This window comes from Gouania willdenowi, chromosome 6, assembly GCF_900634775.1.
Source record: "Gouania willdenowi chromosome 6, fGouWil2.1, whole genome shotgun sequence".
Lineage (NCBI taxonomy): Eukaryota > Metazoa > Chordata > Actinopteri > Blenniiformes > Gobiesocidae > Gouania > Gouania willdenowi.
In genome coordinates, this window is record NC_041049.1 from 43,646,532 (window position 1) to 43,673,780 (window position 27,249).

General features: G+C 38.5%; 1 protein-coding gene across 3 annotated transcripts; it reads left to right on the plus strand.

Annotated features, from left to right (window-relative positions):
- Positions 1-750: 750 nt before the first annotated feature.
- Positions 751-26,078, plus strand: nfat5a (nuclear factor of activated T cells 5a). Of its 3 annotated transcripts, none has more exons than XM_028449150.1 (12): positions 751-1,131; positions 11,388-11,516; positions 16,987-17,614; positions 17,751-17,934; positions 18,385-18,575; positions 18,652-18,824; positions 18,914-19,048; positions 19,135-19,187; positions 19,291-19,423; positions 20,833-21,014; positions 21,086-23,117; positions 23,763-26,078. In XM_028449150.1, exons 1-12 carry the CDS (start codon positions 1,059-1,061, stop codon positions 24,083-24,085), a joined length of 4,236 nt encoding a protein of 1,411 aa, XP_028304951.1. In that variant the 5' UTR covers positions 751-1,058; the 3' UTR covers positions 24,086-26,078. The 3 variants fall into 3 exon arrangements, with proteins under 3 accessions (XP_028304951.1, XP_028304952.1, XP_028304953.1); XM_028449152.1 differs by lacking the exon at positions 751-1,131 and adding an exon at positions 16,374-16,436 and having other exon boundaries at positions 11,386-11,516; XM_028449151.1 differs by lacking the exon at positions 11,388-11,516.
- The last annotated feature ends 1,171 nt before the right edge of the window (positions 26,079-27,249 follow it).

Genomic DNA, 27,249 nt, shown 5'->3' on the forward strand with positions numbered 1-27,249 from the left:
AATATAATATCACTAAATGTCCCACGTTCTCTATAACGCACGAGTGGAACACGCGCAATATCCTGTTTGCATTTCAACTTTATTCTCAGAAGATTACGACATTGTTCTTGAAATATTATGACTTTAACTTGAATTCTTCTGATTTAAATCCCACAAAATTGCGATTTCGTTAAGATACGACTTTATTCTCATTAAAAAAAGGTTTCTCGAGATATTACGACTTTGATATTAAAATGTTTTGACAAACTAACTCACACAATTACGATTTTATTAAGATACGACTTTATTCTCATAAAATTACAACTTTTTCCTTTAGATATTACGATTTTAAACGCGTAGTGCACAGATTTTTATTTTTAATTATTTTTTTTATTTTAATGTGGCCCTAATACGCCGTCGTACAGCACAGACAATATCCTGTTCGTATTTAAATTTTATTCTCATGAAATTACGATTCTTGAAATATTACTTTATTCTCGAAATATGATTACTTTAATCTCATAAAAAAGACTTTATTATCATAAAAGCACAACTGTTTTCTGAAAATACTACGACTTTAATCTCGTAGTGCCCAGATTTCTTAATTTTATTTTAATGTGGCCCTAATACGCCTCCGTAAAAAAGAATATCTGTCTCTAATAATTAATGTTTTTTTCTTTTTATTTATTTATTTAATATCACCCTAGCGGTTGAATGTTAAACTGCAGGTCTACTGTACTGTGAATACTGTATGATGGAGGACTAATGCGCATGCTCAGAGCAGAGGGAGGTGGGCCGACCAACTGTGGACCAGTGTGCGTTTGTGTGTGTTCGTCTCTTAGCACGAAACGTGTCTCCTCTCACACAGCAAAGACACACACACACTCTCTCTCACACACACACACACTAACGTGGGACGCAGCAGACGTCGATTTTAATGCTGAGATTTGTATCATTGCCGCTTTTAGCGCTGCTCGGACTTTGCACCGGGTCCACGGACACATCCCCAGCCCCAAAGACGTTGATGTTGATCGGCCTGGAGCTGCGTCCGCTTCCCCTCCCCTCCATGAAGCGCTGCGATGCCCTCTGATTTTATATCCCTCCTCAGCTCGGACATCGACCTCAATTCACCCAAATCTCTCTATTCTAAAGGTAAGTACAGGCGGGGAGGAAACAACTCGTTTTAATGCGCACCATATATTACTCGTCCCTGTCTTAGTGGCTCATGTTAAGCTGCTAGCTAACAGTAGCTAGCATCTTCTGTGCTGTGTTAGCTAAACTAGCTAGTAGCAGTAGGCAGGCAGTTTGCTGGCTTGTTAATGGTCCATGTCACATGCGTTGTTGTTTATCCGCCTTCTTAACCCTCAGACTGTGACTTTGAGCTATGAATTAAACGTCATTTGATTGACATAAAACCCACCTCAGCAGCATTTTATTAACACGTTTGTCCTGCTGCTTACTGCTGACATTTCCTTCACGCCTCATTTATTTAGCTGTGTGTGTGTGTGTGTGTGTGTGTGTGTGCGCGTGCGTGTCACAAGGACAAAAAGTGAGTGGTGTCTTCCAGTTGTGTTACCCTTGTGTGATAGTGACTGACAGTCCCTCTGTTGTTTTGTTGTGTTTGGTGGAGCTGAGCCAAAGCTGTCCTCCTCACATTCTCTGGTGACATTCAAAGAATGCAACTATTTGGCACTTCAACACTCAGGCCACGGCTATTCGCTCTGTCAGGATGTACCAGAGGCCCCTGCAGTGCCAGTACCCAGCCCTGTCTGTCTCTGATGCCTGTGCACATGTGTCAACCAACTGTTATGTTATTATTAGGAGGCTGATTCTCAACCACACCAGAGTCAAGCTTGTGTGCCTTAATTACACAGTCTTCTTACGCCATAGATGAGCAACTTTTTGTGGGAGTAGGAGCCACTAAAATGTGATTGTCCTGTCTGAGGGCCACATATCAGAATTATGACAACTAGGAACATTATTACAGCAAAGAACAGTGTTTGTGCATTTTTGTACTGATTTTAAGCATTTTTGTTGTCATTTTATGTTAATTTTGTAGTTTTGTGTCTGGAGAGAGACTTAAAGGGGGTATGCTACAAATCTAGATTACCTCTTGTGCTAACTTCCAGGATTTAATCAGTGTGTGCTGGACTACAAAGCTTGCTAGAGCTTAATCACTATGGCAATTAATGCTAAACGGCTAACCTGGGCACGACCAGATGTAGATTTATAACTGATTGACTAATCTACAGTCAGCTGATGAAGCCTGTGTCTCGATCGTATGTGTGAACAAGTGAAATCAAATGAATGAATTAAATTAAATTATATGCTGACCGCCTCAGCAAGGACATACTACTACAATGTGCTCTCATTTCTCATTCTATTTGTGTGACAAATAGGTGTACTTGAATAGAAACACGTGTGTGCTGTAATAAAGTTTAACTGCAGAGCACTGTCCTTTTCTCATCCAATGGATTAATATAATAAATAATCTCACGTTTTTATGCATTCACAGTCAATAGCTTCCTGCCTGAGTTTTCTCATTCCTGCCTTTTCTGTAACAACAGAGTGGCCTTTGGTGTGAATTATGGATTATAATTATTTTTCATTTCAAACTTCAGCAACCTGGTCGAGACCAATTTATGAAGTGGATCAGATCTGAGCGAGTATAAAAGCTCCGCCTCCTGCTGTACACTGCACTAATTCACTGTTAATTTTCACTGTCATCATGGATTTATATTCATTATTTGTTTAAGATCATAAGCTGTTCCTCCATTAATTGTAAGGATGCTCAGTCTGCCAGTTCTCTCCATTGATTGGTCAGACGCTGCAATCTCCACCCCTTTCATGTGCACGTGCACGTAGCGAGGCTGTAATCAATTAGCGTGTTATGATCATAGGTGATTGACGGTCTTAAGACAGCTCCAGTCTGACAGGGAATGTTTGGTTAGTTGAAGCCAGTTAACGGAGATTAATCCAATGTAGATTCGTATTTTGTGATTTGGTTGTTGTTTTGTGTGTGTTTTTAACCCTTCTGTGTATATTTGTTGTCGTCCTGTGTGTCTTGAGTCATTTAGGGCATTTCCCCTACATTTTGTGTATTTTGTTTTAGCCCTTTTGTTTATTTTTGTTGATGTTTTGTATGTCTGGAGTTTTTTTTTTTTTTTTTTTTTTTGTCATTCTGTGCATTTCATTGTCATTTTTTTGGAGTCATTTTGTGTGTTTTTGTTGTCATTTAATGTATTGTTGTTGCATTTTATTTTGTTTTAATTCTTTAAAAATATGAAGAACTATAACCTATAATTCAGACCGAAAGCAAAAACAACACTGTTACTTCAGAAAAAGCAGCAACAGCTCAGCCTACATCATAAGGTGGACAATATTTGTATTTTACATTATCTTACAGGACTGATGCGCTTTGCGCTACCACATAATACATGAATTAATTAATTAATGTATGGGTCTGAAAGCGTCTAATGCATGCAGGCTTTATCAGCTGACAAATATAGGTCTGTCCATCAGATATAAATCTCTATATTTCCTATCAACGTCTAAATATTCTTTCTCCTGTCAGCGTCACATCAGATCCACACAGAGATGTGTTCACACAATGATCCTATTTTGATTGGATAGGTCGTTTTCTACGAGATCTGATTGGTCAGGAGGCGGGACTTTAGTACTAGCTCACATCCTAGCCAGAACAAAACCCGGTCCTGACCAGGTTATGTGTTGAGCATAAGTTAAGTGATTTAGCCCCGTAAGAGGTTAGCCAGCTTTGTTGTAGTCTAGCACACATGGAATAAATCCCAGAAGTTAACGCGATGAGAGGAACTCCAGCTTTGTAGTATATGCCCTTTGGGTATTTTGATATAATTTTTTCAATTAAGTTATTTTGTGTGTTGGTTGTTGTTTTTTTTTGTATTTTCTTTAGCCATTTTGTGTATATTTATTTTCATCCTCTGTGTCCTGAGTCATTTTGTGTATTTTTCTGTCAGTTTGATCATTTTGTTGTTGTTTTCTTTGTATTGATTGAGTCATTTTGTGCATTTTTTTTGGTTGTCATTTATTGTGTGTTGATTATTTGATGTATTTTTATTATTGTTTTGTATGCATGGAGTCCTTTTGTATATTTTTCTTTCATTTTGTGTACTTTTGGTATTTTGTGTATTTTTTTGGTTCTTTGCGTGTCTGCAGTCATTTTGTGTAATTCTGTCATTTTGTGCATTTTGTTGGGATTTTAAAAATATATTTTTAGGCATTTTATGCATTTTTGTTGTGTATTTTTCTGTCATTTTGTGCATGTTACTTAGTTTTATTTTTTGTATTTTTGGACTGTTTTTTGTGTTTGTTTTGAGGCCACCGCATGTGGCCCCCGGGCCATCAATCGTCCCTTACAGTACCAGTATATGAAGCCAATTGCTGCAACTGCTGTGTTTGCTGTTTAAAGTGCTTCTATCCATCCATTCTGATTATGCAGGTATAAAGTACAGTTGGGTGGAGGTGCAATATTTGCACCATTAGGGTCAAAGTAGATTTGAGATTCCTCTCCATTAAAATGACCTTTGTGATAATCACTCATCTATAAGTGGTAACATGAAACACCATCATGCAATTGTGCATTTTAGCACCTTCTGAAGACAGTGGTGCAACTTGCTGTAGTGTTATTTAACCTGACATGGACTTAACCTCTCCTCCATTTCACCTTTCATTATCACATCTGTTTGGCTGCGATGCTAAAAGGAATGATGAGCCAACACAAATCAAGAACCATAATTTACCACATGTTCACACTGAATGATATTTATTCTAAGGGCAGTTTACAGACTTTAAAAACCTTAACTTGCATGTTTTTTTGATTTGAGGGAGCAGGCTGCAGTGCTTGAATATGGCCCACACAGGTACGGAGAACATGCAAACTCCCCTCAGGAAGGTTCTCATACTGGGAATCAAGCCCAAGCCTTTTGCTGATTCTCAGCTTATAACATCATTACCTTTTTTTTTTGAAAATAGCTAAATTGTCATTGGTTTTACTATTTTTTTATTTGTAAAATGCCACATTACAAATTTGCCCGTTTTAAGAGCAGTAATATTGTGGAAATGCATTATATTGTCCCAAAACGTGTAGGTTAGGCCAGTATCCCCTGAAATTTTGTATTGCAAATTTGTGCAAGATTTCACATTTCTCTCTCTGTCGTGTGTTCAGTCACTTTTTTATGGTGGAAAAATAGCATGTAAATGTGTGATTTTGACTCAAAACAAGCATGTAATATTGCCATTTTCTCCTGATTTTTTTTTTTTTAAATAAATGTTAAAAAAAAAAAATAGGGGTGTTCTTATAATGATTTTGTGGCCCTTAGTATTAAGAGTCACAATATTGATTTGATCCGATATCTGCATGAATTATAATAGTCAGCAACAGTAGGTATGAGAACCACTGGCCAATTTATTATTAACCAATGGGTTACAGACATTTTAACCTTAACAAAAGAATATTTTTCGCATAAAGAATAAAATAAATTGAAGAGAAAAAAAAAAATTAGAAAAATGACCTCAATAAAGATAATTTTTAAAATATTTTTGAACTACAAAATAACCACTAGTTATTAGTTTTTGATTTAAGCATATGCATTTAACAATTGAATAGAATAAATGAAAAATAAATTAGAATACTCTGCAAAATAACCTCAATATATTCAATAATAGTGCTATGAATTGTACATATATAAAGGCCCTATCAAAATGTATAAATCAAAATAAAGTGTGTTCAGGATTGTATTTAAACCAGCCATTCTTTCTTCTACACTCTTTTTTTCTGATTCCTACTCCTGTTCTTCTTTTCATGGAATGTATTATTGTTGTGTTTGCTGGATTGTTGTACCAATTTATGTTGCATTACCATGAAAAAAGAATAAATAAAATGAAAAGAAATGAATTATCCTCCCCCATATTAGCCCATTGGCAGCTACAGAGAATATGAATGGATTGTGTTGCCTTGTCTTAGAAGTTTTACAAAATAAATGACGTGTGTAATATGAGCTGTGCATCACTATGATATGATGTATGGTAATTGTTCTAAGTTTAACGCTAATATTAAACAATATTAGAGGTGTCCCGATCTGATATTGATAAAAGATATTGATCCGATATCAGCCAGAAAACAAATTTCGGATTTTAACTAAAATCACCGATATAGGTATGTTCCATACCAGCACTTCTATTCATAGGCGACCGTGTTTCAAACTCCAACAAAGTAGCCTACTGTTGCTGACTATTGTTCTCTATTTGAGTAACATCACTTGATCAAGCCTTTTCTAATGTTCCGCACTACAAAATAAGTAATAAAAGTATGTATGATTCGTGCTGATATCATACTGGATCAATATCCAGATCAATATGAGCTGTGCATCACTATGATATGATGTATGGTAATTGTTCTAAGTTTAACGCTAATATTAAACAATATTAGAGGTGTCCCGATCTGATATTGATAAAAGATATTGATCCGATATCAGCCAGAAAACAAATTTCGGATTTTAACTAAAATCACCGATATAGGTATGTTCCATACCAGCACTTCTATTCATAGGCGACCGTGTTTCAAACTCCAACAAAGTAGCCTACTGTTGCTGACTATTGTTCTCTATTTGAGTAACATCACTTGATCAAGCCTTTTCTAATCTTCCGCACTACAAAATAAGTAATAAAAGTATGTATGATTCGTGCTGATATCATACTGGATCAATATCGGTATTGGTCGATACACAAGGCTGCAATATCGGTATTAGGGGTGTTGGAAAAAAAATGATTTGGTGATATATCGCGATATTACGTCACACGGTTCTCGGATCGATTCTAGATGCATCAATTTTTTTTTTTAATTAAAAAAACAAAAACATATTTATTTTTTTACCTTTATTTAACCAGGAAAGTCTTTTCCACTGCAGGAGACATTATAACTGCACAAAGAAGTGCTCTGAAACATGGGCATGTTAACCAGCTTGTGTTTTTTTCAATAAAATCTAAAAATAAAGTACTAACTTTCTGCATTTATTTGTTGTTCTAGGCATATACCTCAGTCACGTTGCACCAAAGTCAAAGTTGGTTTAAAAGCCACAGGCAGATTGTCTTATTTTTTATTTGAAGTTGTTGGCACATGGCATGTTAAAGCCAATGTTTTAAGTGTAAAATATGCCAATAAAATATATTTCATACATAATGTTCTCATGAAGGTGTACACATTTACAGATTAGTTGTTTCTTAAGCCATATTTTTTTAAAAATTACAATAATCGCCTTATACTTTAATATTGGAATAAATCTTATCGTTACCTATGTATCAGGATACGTATCATATCGCCAGATGCCAGGCAATCCACACCCCTAATCGGTATCATATCAGAAGTGAAAAAGTTGTATTGAGACGTCTCTAAACAATATCAAGCTTGGTTTTCTTAATCTTGTAGTGCCATGACACCACTTTATAGGATGTCGTTTTCTGTAGATATGATTTTTAATAGAAATTCAAAATGATTTCTTTTGTTCATAGGTCAGAAAAAAAACAGGTATAACTAGCATTTAAATTAGCCAGCGCAGTGCTGATAGCTATCTATGGTTACTGCCAGCCAGTTTTAACAGTATTACTAATGATTGAAGTCACTGCAGAGGCAGAGAGTGCTGTTGAGTTCATGTTAAATTCTCCTGTAATTCCCTACAAGCAAAACATTTCCTTGTGGTTTGTATTTCCAAGCTCTGCTTTGCATGTTGTTCACAATCTGGGCTTATGAGTGCATTCAAAACACTGAATAAAAACCAAGGCTAATCCACATGCTCATACAAAGTGTCTGATAAATTTGTATTTGCAACTATCGACAAACAGTTGTGTATTGTATGTTTTATTCAAAACCAGTTTACTGAAACAGTAGCGCATATTAAGACAGAATTATAGAAATACTGCATGGCAGATGGTGGGTTTTATTACTGGTTTTTCATGGTTTATGACTCCCAGGGGAGCTGTTAAAGAATTGCAAATTCCTCTGGTGTTGTAAAAAAAAATTAAATTCAAAGCTTTTTTGTAGATCAAAAATGGAGAGAGCGGTTGTTGAGTTTTAGATAAGCCTAATATTCAATATTATACGGTATAGTTTTAATATTTGTTTTAGTTAGTTTCATATATTGTCTATTGATTTTTTTAAAAAGCTCTATCCAGTTGTGATACATTAGCAAATAATTAAAATATGTGTATATTTGTCATTGTTCATAAGATGTAGTTCAGTAGTTCCACCAGTCTATGCATTGGTGGTTGTCTCGTGAACAAGGGCCTCTTTTACAGTTAACTGATTTTTCTGTGGTTATTCCTGTTTGCTCTGTGAGCCGCTTGTGCTCATGCTAATGCTATAACACAGTGCCGCTAACTGTATTCATCAGCTCATTGTAAGTCATGCTGTCTGTATTTGTGATCCAAGCAAAGGTTTAAAGATATTTTTAACATGGCTTTTGTTGTTCAGCAGGAGATTGGTTGTGCTATTACTTTAACTTCAATCATACTTGTATGTTTTATGTGAAAATGGCTCAAATTCAAGCTGAGGTCATGTTGGGTGGGCAGTGAATCTCTAACAAAGACTCTCTGTCTTTACTCTAAACAATGTACAAAGATAGACAGTTAATGAGGATTTTGCTTACAGTTTCTTTGTCCAAGATCATTTTACAGACTGTTGTTTGGTAATAAATAAATTAAAAAAAAACACCAATTATCTCGTTTTAACTAGAGCCTGCTTTAAAGGGATCCTCCAGATCTATGCCTAAAACACATTATTTTTTGCACCATATTCATTTTTATTAACTTTTAAAACTGGGACTACTTTACCCTGTGCGACGCCATGTTGAAATGACATAATTGATGACGTGATTCGCCCCTTTCAGTCCATTCAGTTCTATAGCAGTGAAGCATTCTGGATCATTTAGCAGCTTTTTCAGTCAAAATGACAACTTGTGTTGCTTTGGGTTGCTCTAAAAATCAGTAAAAGTTAAAAAAGTCAATGTAAACCTCTTTTGTTTACCAAAATTTGATAAGCAAAATTCATGACCTAAAAAAATCTGTGACCGCAGGGGGCGACAGTTCCAACTCTGCTGTTTCGTAGACGGCATGAAGAAGAGAAGAAGAGCAAAAAATCCGGACTTAAACCATTAAACCATACTTTCAACCATTTCTGACAAGAACATCGGTTCTTTGCAGCAGTCAGATTCAACTTGGCTCGGCATTAATGAGCAGCAGTTGATCCTGGTTTCCTGTATTTATATGCAACAGGAGCTCTTTTTCTCTTCTTCATGCCGTCTACAAAACAAACAAGAGGTTTACATCGACTTTTTTAACTTTTACTGATTTTTAGAGCAACCCATAGCAGCAAAATTTTTCATTTTCATTGAAAAAGCTGCTAAATGATCCTATTGGACTCAATGGACTAAAAGGGGTGATTGGCATCATCAATGACATCACTTCAAGATGGCGGCGCACAGCCTCCCAAATGATAACGTAATCCAATTTTTAAAAGTTAAAAAAACAAATATGGTGCAAAATAATATGTTTTGTTAGACATTGATATTCTAATGAGGACATTTCAAAGGTTTTAGGCCACATTTATGTAAACAGTGGAGGATTTCTTTAAATCAAGGGTTCTTATACTTTTCAGCCCACAACCCCCAAAATAAAGGTTCCATAGATCAACGACCCCAACTCTATCTGAAGGTGGTTGAACACAGACATGAACATTGAAGAACAGTCATGTTGAGACAGGGCCATCTATAAGGGGGAATAAAGGGGAGAGATTTTTGGGTAAAAGTTGCTAATTGTGGGTAATGGAATTAAAAATGTTGGGCAAATTAAATTGAACTGGCCAATAATGGGCTTTACAAATTGTTAATGTGGTTAAATTGTCAAAAAAAAACATAAAATGTGATGACAAGGTGTTAAAAGTGAAAAATAATGGGTCTACCTATGCAACAAGGGTGAGAAGTGGTTAAAAAAAAAAAAAGGATGAATTATCTGTGCCAAAAATGTCATGAAAGTGGGGAAAAATGCGCAGAAGAGGCATTGAAATTTGTAGCAGAAATGGGAGTAATGTAGCAAAATGCTTTAAAAGTAGCAAAAATATGGCAAGAATAATTGACCAAAATAGGGCTCAAATTGTTAAAAATATTCTTAGTTTCTTGAGAACCATGCTTTAAAGGATAGCACCATGTAGCTTTTTTGTTTGACCAGAAAAGTCAATGAGAACATGTTATTTGCAATGATGACCCGGGAGCTGTTAAGGTTAAGGGACTTGCTCAATGTCCCACAGTGGATTCGAATCTATGACTCTCCGGCTACAATCCCGCTTCCTTAACCCTTTTTGGCCGCCAATGTTTTGTTTGGCCTTCAGTGAAGTTTTGCTGCTGGCGGCGCTAATGAGAGACATCAAGTCTTCTTCTGCTTCTTGATTCTTGATTCTGCCAAGTCATAGCTGAGAGTCAGATGTCTGCGACACACAGTTTAGTGCAACTGATGCAAAGCTGAAATATCCATTCCAGTATGTTGATAGATACCAGTTTCTTAGCAACAAATAATTATGTCTTCCTCTACCGTCTCATGTTGCCTATTTCAGCATAGCTCCAGCAGTCGATCATGTTTACTTCATTCATGTTGCCATGGTTATTAAATACAAGTTCGTCTTTGCAATTTTTGTTACACTATTCCTATGGGAACCTTTTAGTTTATCATGAGATAGCCTTGTGTTTTGGAGGCGTTTTGTAGTATGGGAGAGATGCTCGTGATGTTTCAAACCGCAGTCCAATTATGTCTTCTGCAGTTAAGTAAAAATTAGTATTACTAACCAGGGATTTGCAGCTGTAGTTCTATCGATATCATTAAAATCATTGAATCATTTGAATCACATCCTTAGAAAAGTGGTTCCCAAACTTTTTTTTTTTTTACCTCAAGTACCCCCTTTCCTTTAGAAAAACAACTATAGAACATAATGATGGAATGAAATAACACACATTTTAAAAGATTTTGTAAAAAAAAGTGGTAAGAAGCAGTGTTAAGTGGCTCCTGGATAGATTTATTTCTATAGTTTTTATCATGTCACATACTGTATCACAAATATAATTTATTTGTGTTAATGAAAACTAGGGCACATTAATATTAGAACTGTCATCCACAGTAAGCCATGAAACTGTACTCAAGTGGTTTCATTTGCCTGAATGAGAACAGAATTGATTCAGTATAATTTACAGCAATTGCTAATGTTGGTGTTCTCATTTCAAAGTTATACGTTGTTGTTTTTATTGTATATTCACTAAGGTTCCATCAGAACAGCAGAGTTACTGTTTTGTCCTCCCTAAAACCACTATTTATTCATTTATTCTTCATGACAGAGTCGGTATATGACCTCCTCCCCAAAGAGCTCCAGCTCCAACCATCGTCCACCCAAACCGAAACATCCACCATGAGCCAGAAGAGTGGGGGAGAGGCAGGACCTCCTCCTGCTGCTGCTTTGGCCTCAGGTGAGCCACCTGCCCAGCATATGAGAACCATAATCTGGGATCAGTTTACGCCCAGTCAGCAGGACTAATAAAGCCTGATACAGCTTTGTATGAGTGACTAGGGGCAACTTCATCCATGCATCTGTTTGTGAGGCAATATAAGAAAGACATCATGAACTACAACAGATCGTCATTAAACGCTATAATAAAAGGAGTCGCTAAACAAAACACACCGATAACTATACACAGGAGCCATCAAAATTAAAATCTGTCTGTGTACTATGTTAGCATTCATGAAGAGAAATTGTGCTCCAGGTCTGAAGAAAATAAATGCAATAGTAATGTCAGGATAAATATAGAATTCTTAGCTCTCTAGTATAAATGTCCTTGGGCTCACCCAGGCTCTAAATGTATATAATCCAGTCTTTAATGATCAAATATGTCTTTTTACTTTTAGCTTTAGCATGCTCACTTTGAGTACTAAATGTATTTGTATTCTCCTCCTTTTACCTGTTTGACATTACTTCCACTTTTAATACATTAATGACATGTTTTTGTTTAGCTTACAGTAGGGATGTAACGATTCACGATACTGGGTTCACGATATGATTCTCTCACGATTTATTTTACAAAATGGGACTGTAGACAAATGATGATTGAAAAATATTCCTTTATTTTTTTGGGGGGGAAAAACTAGAAAATACTGTACTATTTTCCTTTTATTTTTCATTGTCAAAAAATCCCTTGATAAACTATTCAAAACAATGCAATTTAACGAAAAATAAATCTTGAATGAAATAAATAAAGGAATAATACAAATTTAAATTCCGGTTTATAGTAAACAATGCAAAACTGCATAATAGTTCTTTTTCTTTTTAAAAGTGCAACTGAAAATTTATTTTGTGCCTTAACAATTGGACTTAAAAAAAAAAAACATTTTGCACTGTATTTACGTCAGATTTTTTGTTTGGACCAGCAGAGGGCGCTGGTAACCCAGTGTTCGGTTGACATGCAGTTATTCTTGCAGTGAAGAAGAGATGCTATGCTAGCAGACAGAGCTAATAGAAAAATGTGACTTTTACAGATATTCACGTAATATTACTGATATTTTTTCTGTGCTAAAGGGGTAAGGAATCATTTAAGAATATGTTTAAGAGTAGAAGGCAGCCGGAAAGAAAGTAGTAGCAGATTCCGCTCGCCGTCTCAGCATTTGGACAAGAGAAGGATAAATATATAGCGCCCTCTGCTGTTTAAAAAAGTACTGCGATTCAATTTTCAGAAAATCGATATGAACCGTGATACCTATGAATCGATTTTTAACTGCCTTCTGATTAATCGTTACATCCCTAGCTTACAGCGACCCTGGATTTAAATTTTTTTTAATCGAATTATTTATTTGCACAGTTTAGAATATACAAATAACAAGAACAAATGTATAATTACAGTGAAAGAAGAGGTAAAAACTTGAGCTTATGAGAGGCCTCCATCGTCTAATTTAACTAAAAAATGAAAAATAAATTTAAAGCAAACAAGAAACAAATACAAAACATACAATTAAATTCACTGAACAGAAATTTAATGGAATTTAAGTCGGCTTTTTAAAACTCCTTACTGAAAAGCATCCTCTTGTGAAATTGGATTAATTGTTTCACTTCCAAAACAATATTTGTTTTGTTGCATTTCATTTTACCATTTGCCGACTTTTCTGTATTTCAAAACGTTTTTTTCATTACTCGTGTAGTAGTGGATAAAGGTGTCCCGATCCGATATTGCTATTGGATATCGGTCCGATATCAGCAAAAAAGCAAGTATCGGATTATTGCGGCCGTCATCTAAATTCACTGATATGAGCGCTCAGATACATAATTTGTTTTAAATATTTTAATCAATTGTAAAATGTTCTGACGTATAAGGTTAACATGTATGTAACCCATTGGTTTATCATAAATGAGTCAGTTTTTTTTACCTACTATTGCTGACTATTTTTCTCTGTTTGAGTAATATCACTTAACCTTTTCTAACATTACACACTACAAAAACAAAATAAGTAATAAACATATACATGATTTGTGCTAATACCTTATTGGATTGATATTGTTATTAGTGCAGAGTAAAATAATAAGGTGTTCACATCATTTTTTTACTCTTAACCCTGTAATTTTGCGCTATAGTCTTGCATTAGAAAAGTCGCCTAGTGTGCCTGTTCAATGTGAGAGTTCAGTTCAGTGCAAACATGGCAGAAGAAGTTCATAAATCAGAAGTTTGGAACCATCTTATTAATATCTAAGTAAAATATGAAAGATGAATACTGAATCTAAATCTAATCGTGCTTAATCGAGTTAAAACCTTAATAATCAAAATTGAATCAATTCAGGAAATTGGCCATGATACTCAGCTCTAATTGGTATCAGCCAATACGCAAGGCAGCAATATCGCTAATGTTTCCACTGAGACATTATACAGTAAACTTCTCAAAGAGAGCCCAGTAACTTAGAAAAAAGGACGTCACAACAAAATTTAAGTTCAAAAGGAAGATCCAGTTTTAATTGAAGTCAATTAAACATAAAGAAAGGGGGGGTGTTGGTGTCGGCTGAAATTATCAAAAGGAGGACGGAGGAAATAAAATAAAATAATATGGGACAACCGAGCTTGTACACCCAAACTAAAATAACAGACAATCTAAACTCGTAAAGGAACGACAGAAAACTGGGGTACAACAGAGCGCCAACAAACTGAGCAACAGTAATAAAACCAAGCGTGTGAAGGAAAGAGAACGGTAATGGTAAGATAGGAGGAGAAATTGTCCACCATAACCCCCCCTGAACTACACATGTAGGAACTACCAGTCTATTGTTTCGACACACCTCCTCATTTAGATGAGAAGGCGTACCCAAAAGAAGCAGCTGTAGAAGCATTGATGTTTTTCTTTCTGAACTGGAACTTTTCACGTATAGTGAGAGGTTGAACAAAGGATGCTTTCAAAAACAAGTATTTTTCAATCATTTAACAAAGTCAAAAGTGAGAAAAAGTCTAAAACAAATCAGTATGAAGTGGTGCCCTCCTTCCTTTGCCTTAGACAAGTATTGATTCTACTTCGTTAAGCCTCCCACAGCTGTGGGTGGCTTTAAACTGGGTGAGGAGTAGCAAGACAATGCTGCCAAGGTGAAATGCTGAGGACAGTTTCCTGCTATGGGTCGTACAAGCACAATGACAACACGACACACAGTACTTACATCAGCAAAGATTTCACAGCAGCCATACTTACAAGACATGTTGCTTAAGAATTAGAAATGTGTCACGTCAGAACGATACAGAAACAAGTGGGAGCTGCTGTTTTTAAAGCTAACCAGGAGGCACACTGAATATTGATTTGATTTAAATGTCTCTTTGCCTCTGCATTTTGTTAATTGATGAAGATACATTAACGCTTTTTGAGTGCATCCTTTGTGAACACCGCTGTCTGAGCAAAAGCATGGAAGTGTGTTATTTAGAATAAAATTCATATAGTAGACGTTCTTCTCAAAAATAATTAGCTTTAGAAAACTGTAACTTTGTTTTTAGGTATTATTAAGTGTCATATTTGGATTTTATTTTTTTAAAAAGCATTCAATTTTACTTCTTTATTCTGGAAATTAGGCTAAAATGTTGATGTGCATTTCATTGTTACATATTTGCAGCACTCATTTCTGCCTGAGCTTAATTTTTTTAGCATCTGGCTTTGACAACAAAAATAAAGTAGATATATCAGTTATTCAGCTTTTTTAATTCCTTCATCCTACATTATAGGTAAGGCAATGCAAATTCATTTGTATAGCTCATTTACATGATTGAAAAGCAAAAAAAAAAAAAGTAAAATCAACAATAAAACGATTAAAAATATCCCTCTGTCATGCACAGAGAACAAGAGTGCCTTTAACTTGGATTTAAAAATGTTCCCATGTGATGCTGACTGGCAGTTTGTTCCACTTCTTTGCAGCATAGCAATTAAAAGCAGCATCACCATGATTGCTATCTGACCATAGATCTGAGACACCTGCTGGGTTCATGCCTGACTAACATCTCACTGATGTATTCTAAACCAAACCATTCACAGAGCCAGTGTAGTCTTTAAAACTGGAGTAATGTGCTCTGACCTCTTTGTTCTGGTTAAGACCTGAGCAGCAGTATTCTGAACAAACTGTGGTGTAAAGTGACGGATTAGCCAATTTGTCTCTTTTTTTCTTTTCATTTGATGTTTTTTTTTTTCATTTTCATTTTTTTTGTTTTTTGTTAAGCCAGTGCATGTCTTAAAAGATGTAAGTAGATCCATGTTTGGTTTTTGAATGCCGCAACAATTTCCCAAAGAAATGTCAATTTCACCTTTCTTATTCAGCCAACCTCAACAGTGCACTGATGCAACGTAATTAGTGAAAAAGCAACTGTATTTTAGTCCTTTTTAAGGTTATGACTACATAAAAGACAGTGAAGTTGCCCTTAGCACTCATTGGGCTGTCTTTGATAATCTCACTTAGCAGATAAAATGCAGTCTGATCTTGGATTATGGTCGAGGTCAGCCCTAACCAGCCGTAGCCTTGAGGAACCAGCGCAGTCTACAGTTTTATATGAAGGACAAACAAACTGGTCAACAATAGTGGAACACTGCCTTTTTGCTGCCCTGTCTGACCCAAAGCAGTGCTGATTCAAAGTTTAGCTCACTGTAACGGCCTACAGATCTGCACTGGCAAACGTGCACATGCTTGAAACTGTCTTAAAGTTAGAGGTGATGAGCGTCAGAAGTTCACTCTTCCTCCGGTATTTCAACTCATCCAATTTACAGATTGACAGAAGTTGAATGATCAGCTCTCTTGTTGCTCATTGGCTGTCTCGTTTTTATTGCAGGAAGTTCCCTCTGAGGCAGGGAGTGTCTGCATATAAAATGGTCTGCAGTTCACTGCTCCATAGGTCAGAGGCTTGTTTATTCTGTCTCCATGGCTACGCTCAGTCCCAACCAAATCTTCCAATTGGCATGCGCAAACTACTGTTTACTACTGAATGCACATTGCACAAACTGTAACTATAACCCTTGCAGTAGATTTAATTTGGCGCCACATTGTCGGCTTTCCAATTTGGCTTTACAACAAAGTAGTTTTTTGAAACTGATTTTCTTAATTTTCTTTCTGGCAATGTGTATGTAAAAAATTTGTAGCTTGCTTTTGTTTTTGTAAACAAAGCATGTCAGTTTTGTCACATTGATTTTAATTGACGTTTTTGTAGGAATCAAAACATTGTGGGACCAATGGTACCCTTCTCAACTTTAACTTCAGATTATTTTTAATCAATGCTTGACAGCTCTTGCATGCATCGTGAGAGCATTTAACTCACTCTGTGAAATTAGAGTTGGGAAGAGGGGCAATCAATACAAATCTTGCACAAATTCAGCTGCTTGAATGGGACTGCTAGCCTGCTCCTCACAGAGCATCCGTCCTAACGCTTTGATCTGTACACACTGCAGATGCCACCTCTTCCACCTCCAGCCATTCAGCCACCACCTCCCACGCAATGGGAGGGCCAACGTCCGGTCCCTGTACCTTGTCCTCAGACCACCTCAAGGTCGTCCAACCTCTCCATCCCACCGGAGGAGATGGAGCCGGATCACCAGAAATGGAAGGTGCTGCATCTGTGCTTGGCAGAGGCAACAGTGGAGCAAAGACTACTACAGCAGGAGACTCTGGGTCAGGAGGCACCCTAACAGGCCCGGGAGTCCAACAGCCCCAGAACACGCCGTCAAAACGAAGACCTGTGTTGAGCATATCGCCGCCACCTGAGGATCTGTTCGATGAAAGCCAAATGTCTTGTCAAGACGAGCCGACTGGACCTGGTGCTCAAGGTCCGGACTCTGAGCACAGCAGCAGCATGTGGGCCGATGATTCCGTGTCTAACTTCAGCTTTATCAGCTCCATCTCCTACAACGACAACACTGAAGTGCCGCGCAAGTCACGAAAACGCACCCCTCGCCAGCGGCCGGGCCCCAAACCAACTCCTCCAGAGGACAGCATGGACGTGTTTGATGCCGACAGTGCTAAGGCTCCACATTTTGTCCTGTCCCAGCTGAGCACAGATAAGGCTGGCCCCATTTCCAGGTGTTGTGACCTCATCCACAAAGCAAAATCTATTCATTTATATTAAAGAAACAATAACCCTGTTCTACGATCACATTTACCCTCATTCTTCTAGGGGTTATTTCCAGATTTTTTAACAATGATTATTTCTCTGCAGCTCTCTTGAAGCTGGTGCTGGAGTGAAAGGTGGGTCACTGTCTACTCAGTTCCCCCAAAGGAGTGATGGGAAAGAGCTGAAGATCCTGGTCCAACCAGAAACCCAGCACCGTGCTCGATACCTGACTGAAGGCAGCAGAGGGTCGGTCAAAGATCGTACACAGCAAGGATTTCCTACCATCAAGGTTTGATGAAAGTTGCCTCTTTGTATGGAATGTTGATGAAGCTGTAAGGACATGCTATTTTTACACTTGAGACCCTTAAAGGCTTGGTTAAACAAGAGGGTCACTGATTTCCATTTCAGACACAGCAATGAAAACATGCCATTTAGCTGTAGTTGAATAAATCAGAGATGAGCTGTTGCTAATTGCGAGTGTACTATAGATCGATTGTGTTCCTCGTGTCTTTTTTTATTAGTTAAATGTTTCCTTTTTTGCCTGTACTATATGAAAATAGTATTTTAAGTTTTGAATATTACTTTCAACACAAACCCAAATAATAAGTGTTTTGCTTTAACTTGATTTTCATTGCTATATTTTCAATAATTTCTTAGTGTGCATTGAAATAAGACTTATAGTAGCTTGTGTTTTGTTTTTTCTACATATATTAAAAAATTGTGGTTTTTTTATTTACAGTTGGAAGGTGTCAGTGAACCTGTTGTGTTACAAGTTTTTGTGGCAAACGATGCTGGCAGAGTAAAACCACACGGTTTCTACCAGGCGTGTAGAGTTACAGGACGCAACACCACTGCCTGCACAGAAGTGGACATAGAGGGTACCACAGTCATTGAGATCCCCCTGGAGCCCAGCACAGACATGACACTTGCGTAAGTGTTTTAAACCTTCAAAAAGTTAGCCAAAGTTTTGCATTGTTCTGTATTCAATATTTTCCTGATATTACAGGGTAGACTGTGTAGGAATTTTGAAACTCCGTAATGCTGACGTAGAGGCTCGGATTGGAATGGCTGGGTCCAAAAAGAAGAGCACACGGGCCAGATTGGCTTTCCGGGTCAGCATCCCCAAACCCGATGGGTCCCTCCTCACCCTCCAGGTCCCCTCGTGTTCCATCCTCTGTAGTGAGTTAATCACATGACTCAGAAGTGTTGCCCACTGAATCGTCCTGGTATCATCTGTCCCTAAACCTTCTTTCTGTGTCGATCTCCAGCCCAGCCTGCTGGAGTGCCAGAGATCCTTAAAAAGAGTCTTCACAGTGGTTCAGTGAGAGGAGGGGAAGAGGTTTTTATAATTGGAAAGAACTTTCTTAAAGGAACCAAAGTGATTTTTCAGGAAAACATCATAGGTGCTGTATTCATTTGATTTCTTTTTGTTGTGTATAACTTCTTACATGTAGGCCTGATTTTTCTTTATTTAACTGTTTTCTTATAGATGATAACTCTTGGCAAGCAGAGGCCAAGATCGATATGGACCTTTTTCATCAGGTAAAAAAAAAAGATCTATATACTTTAAATAGTTTTCCAAAAAGGAAACATGCTTTTACTTCCTCACTCACACTGTGGGTTAAATGTTTTGTGTGTTTTCCAGAATCATTTGATAGTGACAGTTCCTCCATTCCACAACCAGTCCATAACTTCTCCCGTTTCTGCGGGAATCTTTGTGATGACCAACGCGGGTAAATCTCATGACGCCCAACCGTTTACGTACACTCCTGACTCAGGTAAAGCAGCTGCATCAGACTTACCATTGTTGGAACTGACTCTTAAGTCTAAGGACTATAGCAGACAGTTATCATTGACAAGTTCATTGATTTTACATTGGTGCACTTTGTGATTTTACTAGGGGTGCACCGATTGCAATTTTCTGGCTGATCACCAATTTTTTAAAAGCCTGACCTGCCGCTCCTGTTTTTTAAAATTTTTTTTTTATAACTGACATCATACACCTTGAATGTTCCAATCTTATTTTATTGTAAAACATTCAACAATACCTGTGAATCAACACAAATGTGTTGTTTTAACTGCGCATGAGGTAGTTATCTCAAATATAAATGAAATGTACAGAACATTGCTGTTTCATTTACTAAATTATATCACTTCCTTTAGTTTTTCATTTTTCACATTTTAAAAACAAAATAAACGTGTCTAGCAGGATACACTGCAGACCTGTTTGGAGCTCTTGGACAAAAAGAAAGTGCACAGCAGTATTTTGATTTTACAAATAAAGAAAATCACAAGGTTTGGGGTAGGTGATATAATAATAATAATCTACATGGCAAACTAACAAAACATCTTAAATTACCAATAAAGTGTCCTTGTATAGCAAAAAAAAACTTGCAACAGCTTACAGGATAAAAACTCATAAAAGTCAAACATTCTACAGAAATAATAAAGTGCATCATGTGTAACATTTTCATAAGTTCAACAGACTTATTGCAGTCATTTGTTCATTAGTGGAAGGTTTTTCTTTAAATCTAAAGCCGTGAACTCCACCCTTTTGCTCGTAGTCGCTTTGCTTTTTTCACAGATAAGTGCTCTCAGCGGGCCACTGTTTTTTTGCTCTGCTAGCTTTAGCTTTAGCATTAGCTTGATTGCTAGCTTCAAATGTTGCATACTCAACGGCGTGGTGGTAACTTAAATGGTGAATGAGTTAGCGTTTTGTTTGCAGCTCCACCGAGACTTATATCCATGTTACAGGAATTACAAATTGCGATCCTTTGCTCTTTTTTTGTGTAATGCTGCCGAACTACTGGCATGCTAAGCTAACCGTGCTCCGGGTGTTGGTGTTATCCTGTGTAGCATATGCTGCACGTACATGCACACATGACCTGGTGGGCGGGTTTGTCAGTCACCTCATAGCAGAAGAGGACGGTGGCTGACTTTAAGACAGACTTTAAGACCTTTGCTGAGGTAGAAAAGATCGCCCTAAAAGATCTGTTTTATATGCAAAAATAAGGGAAATTGGCACCCATCAATGGGCCGGCCGATCGATCGGTGCATCCTTAGATTTTACATCAGTAAAAATTCTAATACTGATAAATGTTATCTACCCGATAACACAAATGAACAGATTTCTTTCTAGAAGTGCATTCACAAAGCATTAACTTAAAATTTTGCTGTTTTCTCTCAGCTGATGGCTCAAACGCTCAGACTGTAAAAACTGAAGGATCCACCCTGGTCACAGCCTGTATATTTGATGGCCAGATCAAATCTTTGTCGGCTGAGCAACAGGAAAACTCTGGGCTGCCTCCCAAACAAGAGGACATGCCGATGGAGGTTTCCAGTAATCCCAACCCTACCGACGTCTACAAAGTAAGATCCCATCAGTTCTAAACATCCACGTCCACTTCAGAGAAAACTGATGATACTTTTCTCTTTTGTAGGCACCCACTGATCCACTCATTACAGTGCAGCAGACCCTGGAGCTGACATCTAGTCCACATCCAGGTGGAGATTCTTTCCAGACCACAATGCCCCTTCAACCTGAAGATGTGGAGCTTCCCCAGGCGACACCCGTCTTCCCGAGTTTAGAGAGTCTCAGCACCATACAGAAGCAAGATATCACTCCAACAGCTTCCTTCCCAGTGTCCGGAGATACCACGATTCCCCCTGTGACCCCTGAAGTCCCTCAGCAGTTTCTCAGAGATCCTCAGGAAAGCTTGCCAACGGAAACATCCAATAACAGCGGAGGAGTCGTGGTCGTGACCATGCCAACGATGGCAGCTCCTCAGTCGCAAACACAACCATCCCTGTTCCCTCAGGAAGGTGTGGCACAGCTAGAGAGGGCAGTGAGGGAGCTGCAGGCTGGGGGGAGCACCACACTACAGCAGGTGCTGGAAGCAGCTGTGGCACAGCAGCAGCTCAGCTCCGTGTTATACAGTCCCACACCTTCCGCAGACTCCCTACAGCAGCATGTCCAGGAGAACATGAACAGCCTTCGGTTAGGGACGACGGACAACTCGCTGTCAGCACAGCAGCTCCAGTTACAGCAGCAACAGCAACAGTTTCAACATCAGCAACTGCAGCAACAGCAAATCATTGGAAACCTTCAACAACAGCAGCAAGTCCTTGGCAACATGCCGATCCGACAACAACAACTTTTGTTACAGCCGAGCGACCAACAGCAGCTGCAGCAACAGCAAATCATGGAGAACATTCAACAGCTGCAACAAAATCAGCAACAGCAAGTCCTCACCAACATCCAACTCCAGGATCAACAACAGCAGAACCAAATTCTGACCAACTTGCAACAACATCAACTTCAGCAGCAGCAAAATCAAACTCTGAACAATTTACACCAGCAACAAAATCCAACACTAGGAAACCTGCAACAGCAGCAACAGCTGCAGGAGCAACAGGTCCTGGAGAATCTGCAGCAGCAGCTTCAGGTCGAGTTACTCCAGCCTCAGATACATACACCCTCCCCAGTGCAGCAGCCTGTCTCCATTCTCCAGCAGACTGGGGAACTGCTCACCATTCAAACCAGCTTCCCAACGCAACCTCCATCCCACACGTCTCCCCCACAACAACTCTTCCATTCCCCCCGGCCCCTGGCCGAAACCCAGGGTTCCCAGCAGGTCCAGGCTGCTCTGCTCCAGAACACTCTGAGTGTCCTCACAGGGAGGGGTCTGAGCTCAGAGCAGTCTTCAGCAGGTTCAACCCTCTACCTGTCCCCAAACCCTCAGCCACCTCCACAGCAGCAGATGACTTTCATCTCCTCAATGGAGACGTCTGCCTCACAGCCACAGTCTGTCACCATGTTTCAGAATCCAACACAAGCTCAGCTCCCACAAATGCAGCAACAAAGCACCCCGATGGAGCAGCAGCAGTCCACACAGCAGAACCAACCAGGCTCTTTGTTCCAAAGCATCCCAAATCAGACTAATCCCATTGCTCAGAACCAACTCCCACAACCTCAGCAAACAGGCCTGCTTCTGTGCACCACAGATCTCAACCCTCAAGCTCTTCCCCCCACCATTCTGTTCAGCTCCCCACCCCAGGGCCCTGCCTCTATAGGGAACATTAGTGTAGGACTTCCCCAACCAGACTCGGCCGAGCCCATGTCCTTTCAAAACCTTGGCTCATCCGGCAGCAACTCGGCCTCCATAGAGAGCCAACAGCAAGGTTTGTTCCAAGAACAGCAGCCGATGCAGGTGGGTGCGAGCTCAAGCAGTCAAACCATGGAGCTGTTTCTACCGCAGTCGTCTCTGTCTGGTCTACAGAGCGCCATTGGCACACAAGAGATGAACAACCAAGCTCCCACGCCAACGACAACCATCTATGTGGTGCAGGGCAGTGTGGGAGTGGTGGCCAACCCTGGCCAGCAGCCTCCAGAGCAGCTTTTCCAGACAACTGTTGGAGGGGGAGTGGCCCCACAAGGACAGCCCAACCTGTTTGTGTTTGGCATCCAGAATGGTAAAAAAAAGTAATCTTTACCTTTTTTTCAGTAAAAAAAAAGAGAGAGAGAACAGAGTTTCTACAATTTACCTTTAAAAGAACAACTGAATCCCAAAACATCTTTTTTCCTGCTGAAAACAAATGTTTTTGGTATGAAGTCATGTTGATTGATTCTTGTCCAAGTCTTCACATTTTAGTCAAAAGTATTTCAGTTTGATGTATTTTGTTGTAAAAATGTAAGAGTGACTGTCTATGGGATGAAACCATGCTATTACAATCAAATTTAGCTATTGGCTGAGAATGGAGGTTTATGAGATCTTGGAGGCTTCTTACTTCACAAACCATCACTGTTGGCCCTGCCCCTTCTATAAAAGCTAGCATTTGTAAACTAAAACTTCCATCTTTAGCGAGTCGGTTGGATTGAGAAAATTGTAAAAAGAGAAGCTGAGTATTGAGTGGCTAGTGAGCGTAGATTGTTCTTTGGATATTTTATAGTGTAGACTGGGTGTGTCAGGATCCACGCCCCTATAATAAAGGCAGTTTTTTTTTTATTGTCAGCCAAAGCCTCAGGGATTAGTTACTATCTAATTCTGCTATGTTGTCAGATGTAAGTCGGTTAAATTAGACTAATAGTTTGTGTTTTTTGCCATTTTCTCTCTTCAGATTCACCCCAGTTGATCAGTTCCTCTAGAAATACTCTTTCTGCTCAAAGCCAGAGCCAGAACTCCAGTCACATGCAGCCCATGGGCCAAGGTCCTTCCTCCATGCACAGCAACCTGCAGAACACCCTGCAGGCACAAATGCAGTCCAGCTTAGAGAACGCAATGCAGTCAAACACGCAGTCCACTCTGCAGGCAACCATAGACACGAGCCTGCCAACCCCGATGCAAACTAGTCTACAGATTCAGAGCAGCTTACAGAACCAACTGCAGGCGTCCAACATTGACAAAATCGAGGACATACTGGAAAGTCTGCAGAAGCCGTGACTCATGTTTGGACCATATGAGCACAGTAGAGTACAATGTAGCAGAGAGTTATACATTGGGAAGTGACAATGCATGATTGAAACGGGACCATGCCACAAAATTAAGTATCATTGATTTAAGAATCAAATGCCCCTTTTACAACAAATTTAAACTATAAACTCCTATAAATTTGTTTTTTATTGAATATTTATAAGATATAGCCTGTCCATCCATAATGAATCTGCCTTAGTTGTTACTACCCCTCTTGCAGGATAAGAGGCCTGTAATTACAGCTTAATCCATCAATCTCAGAAATGCAGTGGTTGTTGGAGTCCTGTATTAATGTGACCCTAAGAGATGACAATGGCATTTGGTATTGGTGAACCCGGAAGGAATGTCGGCTAAAAGCCAACTATGAATGACTGGGATTACTGGGTTTGAGAGTGGTTTATAAAGGTAGCCAGAGGAGATAAACACGGTCGTGAATAGGGTTGCAAAGGGGCGGAACATTTCCAGTGAATTTCCACAAGAATTTAAGGTTGGGAATTTTGGGAATATTCAAATATATATATATATAAAATGGAAAAACATATATAGTGGGAATTAATAGGAAACTGGGAGTAACTTTAAAAAGTCAGTTGATGCGAAAATATACTTTCCCAATCAAATTTTGCTATTGGCTGAGTATGGAGGTTTGTGACGTATTGGTCACGGCTTACGTCACCAACCACCAACACTGTTGGCCAGTGTTAATTTTTTTGACTGAAAGTTTTCATCATGGTTTCCATCGACTATTTTTCTAAAGTGACAATTAGTAAACTATGACTAATTTATTAAAAAAAATTCATGTGAATGAAAACTAAATTAGAATTATTTATTGATTAAATTTATTTTTGTCGACTAATAAAAACTGGACTATAACACTCACATGGGACGAAATCCAATCACAACTAAATCAAAACCACTTTTGTTATTTTGTTACTTGAAATGCGGGACAAGCCTTAATAATATCCCATATCCAGTTGATAAATGGTAATTGCAGCTTTAAAAAATGCACAAACTGTTTTGTATTTCAGTGGACTACATCTGGAACAGGGGCTCCAGGAGCCCCGCCCATAATCGAGGCATTTTTTTCAATTTCCAGCCAATATCTCAGGGTTTAGTTACTCTTAAAGTTACCGTGAAAATTTACTCTGAATTCTCTGCCCCTTTGCAATTCAAGTTGTGAATACCTGATTGCACATACTGTAAGTGTCAGTTAAAGGCTGAATCTCTTCTTGTGAGTGTGTGAACTCCAACCCATTTACAAATGGGTCAGCAATTAGAGAATCTATTATAAAACAAGGATTCAAATGTAATAAAAAAAAGTTTATTTATTTCCCCCAACTTCTTAAAAACCCTTTGGAAAATAGTTGAACGTATCACCTAACATGCTCAGAGTAGATTTTATTCATAAGACTAGGAGTCATGTGTTGTTCATTGGCAGCAGCAGCGTTTGTGTTGCACAGAGGAAGTTGTTGTGATTATATCAGCTCTACAAATGAAAGGGCATCGCACCAACAGGATATTACACACTCACAAACCAGATTCTAGCTGGTGAATAATGTGACTCGGCCTTGGTTTCGGCCCCTCTCAGTGTTCAGGCGAAGCTTCTGTGGTGACTTATAAATAGCGTTCTAATACGTCGTGCGTGTGTGTGTATGCGTGTGTTTAGTTTTTTTTTGCTTTAAAAAAAGTTTATAATGTATACAAGTTAAGTGTGGATTTGTCTAAACTTTCAAAATGAGTTGTATGATTTATTTTCTTTCGTAAGAAACAATTTATCTCAAGCACTTTATAACCTCTTTGTGTATCCTGCTAATACGTATAGCCGTCCACAGCTCTCTATAGCAGCTGACTTTGTACTTGAGGAACCGTCCAAGAAGAAACTGAAGCGGGCGTCTTTGTAAAGGTTAAAAAAAAAAGAAGAAAAAAAATCATTACATAATATTCAAACGTTTTTACATATTTTGAGCTCTCCACTTTTGTATAGAAAGCCTGAGTCTGGCTCGCCGTTGTTGAATCCCTCCCTGTATTCTGCCTCAGTGGTTCAGTCCAGATTGTCCAAAAGCCACAAAAAACATTGTTGTTTCTCAGTGTTTGTATGGTGAAACACTGATGTTTTTAGTGTGTGCTAAAATGAAGGATACGCTATTTCCCCTTCCTTGTTCAACCTGTAAAGACAAAGACGTTTGAGCATAAACAAGATATCGGTGGCATCATAGTTAATAGTTAATAATAGTTAAGCTTTATAGTTTCATATTTAGAGCACATGTACTTTGGTTTACTAGCGTGAGTACGCTTCACTAGTGAAGCAAAATGTGTTGCAATCAGGTGTTATATTGTATAAGGGGTGGGGAAAAACAAATTTAGGCTTGGCATTGGCTTTTGGAAAATATTACAACCAATCAGGGAGCTGGATTTGGTTATAGTCCCCCATACTTCATTAGCTCTACTAGTACTACTACTGGGTCTTTTGGCTTCACTAGTAGTACTAGTAGACTAAAAACAGTCTACTAGTGAGATTTTGAGTGAGAATGTTCTGCTATACTAGTAAAGCTTTGAGTTTATAATAATAGTAAACAATTTTGTTAGTACTACTAGTGTGTTACTAGTAGATTACTATCTACTCGCACACCAGTGCAGTAAAAACCCTTTACTAGTTGAACAAACCTGCTGTTTACTAGCACTACTTTTACACTCATGCTATCACTAGTAGTACTAGTAAAGCCAAAAGATTGACTTGTAGACCTAAGGCAAATGAAGTAGGAGGAATTCTGACGAAATCCAAGCTCCTTGATTGGTTGGAATGTTTTCAAAAGCCAGTGGCTAGCCTGAATTTGCTTCTCCCCACCCCCTTATTAGCATAAAATGCTAACTTGTCATGCTGGTGACGCTTTTTGCTTCACTAGTAAACCTAAATTGAGTACTAGCAGAGTACAGTTATCACTGATGTCACATTTATTCTCAAACTTCTTTCCATAAACCCGTGATGTGTGTCGGTTAGCAACACGTGACGTTAGCATCCCTGGCGTTGTGAAAAGGCACACCACGTGGATGATGAATTGCTACATGGAAACTGCCTTTTGGATTTATCCTCGGTGCTACATGAAGGAGTGACTAGCTCTCCTGCTCTGACGTTTGTT

Coding starts and splice junctions, on each gene's coding strand:
- nfat5a (XM_028449150.1), top strand. CDS start 1,059: ATGCCCTCTGATTTTATATCCCTCCTCAGCTCGGACATCGACCTCAAT. Junction 18,825..18,913: donor CTCGTGTTCCATCCTCTGTA/GTGAGTTAATCA, acceptor GTCGATCTCCAG/CCCAGCCTGCTGGAGTGCCA. Junction 21,015..21,085: donor ACCCTACCGACGTCTACAAA/GTAAGATCCCAT, acceptor TCTCTTTTGTAG/GCACCCACTGATCCACTCAT.